The 7470-nt window shown below is 39.7% G+C and overlaps 1 protein-coding gene across 1 annotated transcript; it reads right to left on the reverse strand.

The window, feature by feature from the left end:
- Positions 1–6137: 6137 nt before the first annotated feature.
- Positions 6138–6818, reverse strand: LOC147977572 (uncharacterized). Its single transcript, XM_087516390.1, has one exon. The coding sequence runs from the start codon at positions 6794–6796 to the stop codon at positions 6254–6256; it is 543 nt and encodes a 180-aa protein (XP_087372516.1). The 5' UTR covers positions 6797–6818; the 3' UTR covers positions 6138–6253.
- Positions 6819–7470: the final 652 nt, after the last annotated feature.

Here is a 7470-nt window from a genome sequence, read left to right on the forward strand (position 1 = left end):
CTGACAACATCATTAAATTTAGAAATTCCAATAAAAATAAAGAAGGAGAACAAATGAGCTTCGTATGAATGATGCATGAAAAAAAATCTCATATTTACATGCCTGAGTACAGTATGTCCTATACCCAATATTTATATAGTTCAAAGTTAAGTGAGTAAATATGACATTTGACGCCAAAATGTTTTGAAATCCCAAGTGCAATCTATTATTTTTATTACAAAGCGATGATTAAATTTAGACATATAGAATAGATTCAAGGCATTTATGCAACGTTTTCGGTGAAAAGTCCACCTGATTAGTTGCATCGTTCCCTATACTGACCCCCCTCCCCCCCTAACAAAAAAAGAAAGGGAAGCACTTCTTCATCAATGAATTAAAAATATGTGAAAGTTGTAAATGTGTTTTTTGTTGATAATGTTCAGTGTAAACACCTCTTTTTTTCTTGATTGCCAGATTTTTGCACTTTTCCCATGGTATAATTAGAAACAAAATCCTTTTTGTTAGCTTCTGATCATGATTGGGAGTATCTTCATCACTATCAGGGCACCCATCTCGACCACGCCCCTCTCCCCACCTCTCTCCACCCATGAGAGGTCCTACGTACTGAGGTGACATCAGCAGCGACCAGCCGACCATGGACGGTGGCAGCGCGCATCCGAGCGTCTCAAGGTCGGTGCCATCAACTACTTACTCATGTAGTATTCTGCATTATTGTTAGAAATAAGGAGATAAATATGAATGGATCAGTATTCTGCATGGACACCAGTATTCTGCATTAATGGAGGATGAAGTGTGCCCGTACTATCTCCTGGTGTTTATAGCGATGTGTGCCCGTACTATGTCCTTGACCAGCTCCTCTGGCTCTCCCTGTGCGGTAGCGGCTCAATCTTCACGATGTGGTCGAGGAGGAAGGGCTGGGGCGGCTGTGTCTGGTGCGCTCTCTCTAATCATCGACCTCGCTGTTAGTACCTCATCCTTGATGCTGTGAGTGGCCTCTAATTTTGCCTTTTGAGTGTTCAATGCAAACTGTAAACGAAGATATGGTTGGTTGGCTAATCAGCTTAGTTGTTGATTTGCTCGAGGGATAGCATATGAAGTGAGTAAACAGAAAGAAACTGAGCTTGCGGATGAGGACATCGATCGCCAGTAGGAACTTCAAGTGTTCTATTTCAGTCAAAGCAGGGGAATGTGTACAAGGGAAAGGTCAGCACTTGCAGTGTCATTTTCATGATACATCGATCACGTTTCTACATTTGAAGGTATAACACTGATGCTTGTTTCTACTCCCTACGTTCCTAAATATAAGCCTTTTTAGAGATTCTAATACGGACTACATACGGAGCAAAATTAATGAATCTACAGTCTAAAATACACTTCCTTTATTTTCTTTCTAAACTCACTCGAACCCATTATGAATTAAAACGGGTTCGCGTGAGTTTCAAAATGGGTTCGAGTGAGTAGGCTTCAAGTGTACTCCCTGTGCCTGGTCGATTAAAATCTGTACATTTATTTTGTTTCTAAATTCACTCGAATCCTACTCTCTAATCCATATGTAGTCCGTATTAAAATGTGTAAAAAGGCTTATATTTAGGAATAGAGGGAGTACATTTGAATATTTCTTCTTGTGGTGATGTTAACCGTATTATATTTTCCCATCTTGGGTGAAACTTGCTTGCAGAAGCACAAAGGAAGAATTATCAGTTTGTTAACCCCTTCCTTCACCATTTAGCATTTGCATTTGCTTGCTCAAAGTGTTACCGTAATACACTACATGGTGCTTGCGCTCTCCCCTTTCTCTCTATACATATTTCTCCACTAATTAGTCACTACCTAATCAATACATACTGAATGATCTGTATATGCTACCTAGAACACAACCTATTTTCATGAATGGGGGAGAATAGAGATGCATAGTTAAAAGATTTTTTGCAAGTTCATGTGACATTATATTCCAATTTTTTACTCATTATATTCCAAAATTTCTTTTGGCAGCGAATAGGCTAGGGGAAAGAGCAACATGGCCAAGCAAGTCTTACAGTAAATAAGCATGAGAACAAACTAAGCACAAACTGAGTTTTTGCTTCTTTTTTTATGCACGTTTAATGTTGTGTGGACTTAGTATACACTATTTTTTTCTCTTCTTCCATTCGTGTAGCTACAGGAGCACAAACTAAGTTTCCTCACCTACTCTCCCTCTCATGCGCGCACTTGTCGCCCACTACACATGTGCCTTCGTTGTCACCCTCAACTCTCTTCAGTATAAGGCCGCAATTGGATTGACGGATTGCTTTTCCGGCTGTAAATATCTACACTTGTATTTTACAAGGCTCTAACAAAATACTGACGCAACCCTGTATTTTCTTTCCGGTTGTAAGATGTGTTTGGTTCTCGGGTTGTAATCCGGTTGTAACATCATGAGCTCATGCTGAGTTTGGAAACACCCGGCGGAGTGCGAGGTGCGCCGGGTCATCAACATCGGGGATGGTGATGGGGCTCAGAGTGATTGTTGGGGGTTGTGGTAGCTTGGGCAGGGTGGCGGTGCCGGACGATTAGGCAGGTGTAGGTGTGAAGACAATTTGGGGATCCGATTAGGAGCTCTCTCTCTCTCTCTCTCTCTCTCTCTCTCTCTCCTCGATCCGACTGTGTATTTCTCAAGTTTTGTGCTAATACGGAAAAAGGAAATATATTTATCATATTAGTATACCAATAATTTGTGCTAGAATCTAGATTTCTTAGGGAAGAGCTTCATTTTTACTGTATAAGAGTCTATGCAAGTATCTTTCCATTGCAGGTGTCTTAACGCCACTACTGAAGTAGCATTTTATTGAAGTAAATTGTAGAGTATATCACAGTGATGAGGTTTTGGGATCCCAATATTAAATCTGTTTGTATGTACATGCCACTTTTATGCGTACAACAAGCTGAATATAATGTTTTTTATTAATGTTCTATAATTTAAATTTATTTCCATTTTTTCCCCCGGATACAATTTTACAATGATCTCCTAGGAGAAGTTAAATTAGCCAAACAAATAATGTTTATTTTTAGGAAACATAATTAGTAAGATGATTTGATTCCATATTGGGATTAATTTATCTACAATGTGCTTGGGAGGAAGATGAGAAGATGTTGATGGTGGCGGTGTAGTTGATGGCGACGGCGGCCATGGAGAGGCAATCAAGAGCATCAACAACCTCTTGGCGCATCTCGACAACAACATGAACCCTCTTGCGAGATAGCTGCTGGAGCATCGGGGCCGGGGTTTCTTCGAGGATCATAAGGACGACATCAACGGGGAATAAAAGACGGTTACCACCACGGGATAAGATGACCATGACAAACCCATGTGATGTGCATGCGGATCCTAAGGTATATGTTAGATATGATAAATGTTGAAGCACTAGAATATGTATGCCCCTGTTCCAATGCAAATGATTACCACATTTGTTTTCATCTTCCAAAACCAGTTTGTTTTTGCTACGCCTTATTTGACCAGACAATGGCAATATGTTCAGCTCAAGAAAATCATAAGAAGCATTTATTTGAATGGCCTCAATAGTCCAAAATCAAAATAGTTGATAAACACACACCTACATATGAGCGTTCTCAATCCATAAAAATAACAAATGGCAAGCATAGTATGAGCTTGCTTGTAATGTCACTATGAAACTGTATGGATGACATAGAGTGATGATGTCAAAGCTAAAGCAAGGAGTAGACCGAGATAAAAGAGGGTGAAGGAAGAGCAAATTCTGTCTTGTTGGTCGGGTGTGAGAAATAAGATGTGTGTGTCGAGAAAATTTAGAACCAATGGAAGAAGAGATAAAGCTGCTGTATAAATACAACCAATCAACATTGTTTTGTTATCCTCTGGCCATATTTTTTATACATGTGAAGTTTGACATGCATTATATTTATATACGCAACCACTAAAAATTTTTAAAAGCCCGTGGCAACGCACGGGCATTCTACTAATAGTATTAGAGGCCCATGTCATCGAGTTCGCCCAGGAGCCGCTCTGCACATCGGTCGATCGGCTTGGGCTATTCACACCGCCTTGGCGGCCCGCAGACATTCCTTGTAGAACGGCATCCGTGGGCCACCGTCGGGGCGGTGGGCATCGTCGGGCCGCTCGTCCTTGACCATTGAGGGCTGCCTTGTCGAGGGATTTGATGGCCGCTACGCTGCTGTTGTGGGAAATCCCTATTCGCCGCTCGCTGCGGCAAACTGTCGCGCTACCGCACAGGGGGCAGCGATGCGAGCGACGAACATGGGCCGGCCCACTTCGAGCTTTACAAAGGTGCGGCCAACCGGTTTTAGGAACCTTCTAGAAGGTTCCCTAAACCGGGTTTTTTCTGTGTTCTTTTCTTTTCGGTTTTTTGGCTTTATATTGTGTTTTATTTTTCGTTTTCTCTTTTCCTTCTTTTTTGTTTTTTGTTTTTCCATTTTCCTTTTTCTGTTTTTTTATTTTTTTCCTTTTCTATCTTTTGTTCTTTTTTCTTTTTCTTTCCTTTTATTTTATTTTCTTTGTTTCGTTTTTTATTTTCTTTCAATTTTATACCATTTTCACTTTTCTTTTCCAACATATATCCAGAATTTTTTAAAAAGTTCACATTTTTAAAATTTTGTTTGCTTTTTTCTAAAATGTTCCAATTTTCAAAATTTGTTCAGAAAATCCAAAAAGTAGAATTTTAATATTTTTTTTCAATTTACAAAAATGCTCCAAAATTTACAAAAGTGTAGAATTTCAAATTTTAAAAATATTTGCATTTTAATTTTCGTTCACACATTCAGAAAATGTTTGCGAGTTTCAAAAGATGTTCCCACTTCAAAATTTGTTCGCAAATTCAAATAGTGTTCTCTTCATGTTTTCAAAATTTTGTTCGCAAAATAACAAATTGTTTCGAGGATCTCAAAAAATGTTCTCCTTTGAATTTTCGTGCACAAATTTGAAAAATGTTTGGCAATTTCACTTTTGAACTATGTTCACGAACAAAAATAGCCATGTTTTCATGAATTCAGAAACATTTTAGGTAATATCAAAAAAATGTTCGCATTTTGATAAATTTGTAATTGATTTCAAAAAAATCTCTTTGTTAATTTTTGTTCTAGTTTTGTCAAAAAATGTTCGCATTTTCAAAATTTTGTTCGTCGTTTTAAAAATGTTCTCCCTTTGAAATTTGTTCCTTTTTTCAAAAAATGCTTGGGTTGCACAAAACGTTCGACTTTTTATAAATTTGTTAAGAAGTTAGGAAAATTTTATTTTTTAAGTTTTTTTTACTTCTTCCGAAAAGAAAATCATGTCTGTGGCTAGCGACACGGGGCTGCCATTTTAAATTTGTTTATATACACAGGGCTGCCATTTTAGACACCTAATCAAAGTAATGATAGTGGAGTTGTGTTACTAGTTTGCCGATGTCGTTTACTTCTTTTAGTGTCGCGTTGCCAATTTGATAGTAGAACCTACCTGTCGCAGTGGCTACCAACATGCACATCCCACTTCGCGGTCGCGTGTTGAATCCCACTGCCCGCGCCCACCTTTTCTTGTTTTTTCATTGTGACGATGTAATAAAGCTTTGCGAGGTTGCCTTAAAAAAACATTTTCTTGTTTTTTTCACGTCGCTAACGCGTGCCACCCCGTGCACTGGAAATGGGCCGGCCCAGGTGAGTCGCCCTGTGCGAAACGCCACCTCTTTGCCGCAACGAGCGGCGCATAGGAGGTCCCGCTGTTGTGTGCGAAATCACACACCGACGGCGACGCTCTTCGTCGTTGCAGCAAGTTAAGCATCGTAGTTTCAATTCAGAAGCTCATATTCTAGCTTAAGTCAGTATCATCTTTGGGTACTGACACTAATTCTTGTATCATGGGACGGAAGGAGTATTAATGAATACGCCTTTTATCCAAACAACAATATATTAATGAATAAAGACACCCCTTTACCCCTAAAAACACTAATCTAATTCACTTGCCCATGCGGGGTTTAGAAATTCATCTGGCTGCCATGAATGTTTAGAGTCCGAGATTGGACCGTTCAGAGGTTCGGATGCCACCTGAGAGGAGCTTCTAGTCTAGGATTCACGTTTGTAATGGCTTCAAAATAGAATAATTCATAATTGCATCAATGACCAAAACAATGTTGATAGACGACGGACTACCCATTTATTTATTTATTTATTTCGAAACGGAAACTAGCCATTTATTGATAGAAACATACACATATGAGCCGAGACTGCCTCCTTATCCATAAATCCATCACTTATGGATAAGGAGGCCGATGAGTTCAGCAGCGACGCCACATCGCTCCTTCATATGGCGATCTACTTCGGCATGGAAATCCTTTTTGATCCGCTTCAGCGTGTTATCGCACACATAACCGGCGGCCTTAGCACCCATCATGATCTTTGACGCGTCGGCATAGTCCCCACGATCAAAGCTTCGTTTCGCTTTGTACCTGAGGTGATCTTCGGCATCTGAATAGGCCCGGAGGCAGACGGATAGCGCGTCTCCCACGGGTGTACCCTGGTTGAATTTGGCCCCGACTCTGATGTTATTGGCCTGAAAGGTAGTGAAAGAGGTGGCTATCCGTAGTGTGATGCTGGCGAGGTCGTGCACGGTGGATGCCTTGACGCTATCTTGGTTGAGTCGTAGCACTTGCTTACACAATGCGGCGTTCTTGGTCTTCTTGCATGTGCGGGAGATGAAGACCGCGTTAGCATGGCCTGCGGGGAGGCCACATGACAGGATGACAAGAATGACGAGAATCGTGGCTGTGGATGTGGTGGCAGTGCACGCCATTGTGTTGGTGCGTACAAGGCGACTCTTTTTTCTATATATATAGGGCGTTGCGCATGAGAAAATCTTTATGATATTTTCCGCCTTAATGATGGTGTATTTATTATTTTTGCAACATGAAATTAATAGCAAATCAAATAAACAATACTTAGTGAGTCAAGGCGGAGATAGATTTAGTTATTAAATGTACAATATATTAAAATGATAAAGTATATTAAATGTACAATATTTTCTTTATGAGTTGTACCAGCGAATCAAATAGATTTAGTTATTAAATGTATACAATATATAAAATTAATAAATGGATGTAACCATTGCTTTTGGTGAGTTCAGGATTGGCAAATTAATATATTTTCTTTATCAGAAGAGGAAAGGTAAACCTTGATACAAAGATGTACCAAGTCCAGTAATTAATGTACTACCAAAAAAATTATGATAAATGTATCAACACTAATTATGGTAAGTCAAATAGTAATAAAAGGTTATCAGTGAGGTAGGCAATCATAACTCGTCTTGAGGGTAGCAAGCGATAAGGAAAACAATGTTGTTTGGAACGAAATATGTATATGGCAACTGTGTGGCAGATTGCAAATCTGTCACACGATCTCATTAATTTTGGTTTTGAATCTAGCAGACACGATCCCGCTTCCCCTGGCAGCCCCCTGTTATCTCTCTCC

The sequence above is a fragment of the Triticum urartu genome, chromosome 3A (assembly GCF_056163025.1).
Source record: "Triticum urartu cultivar PI428250 chromosome 3A, HENAU_Tu73, whole genome shotgun sequence".
Classification (NCBI taxonomy): domain Eukaryota; kingdom Viridiplantae; phylum Streptophyta; class Magnoliopsida; order Poales; family Poaceae; genus Triticum; species Triticum urartu.

What these genes read in the sequence shown, in the direction of transcription:
- LOC147977572 (XM_087516390.1), bottom strand. Translation starts at nt 6,796, where the DNA reads ATGGCGTGCACTGCCACCACATCCACAGCCACGATTCTCGTCATTCTT.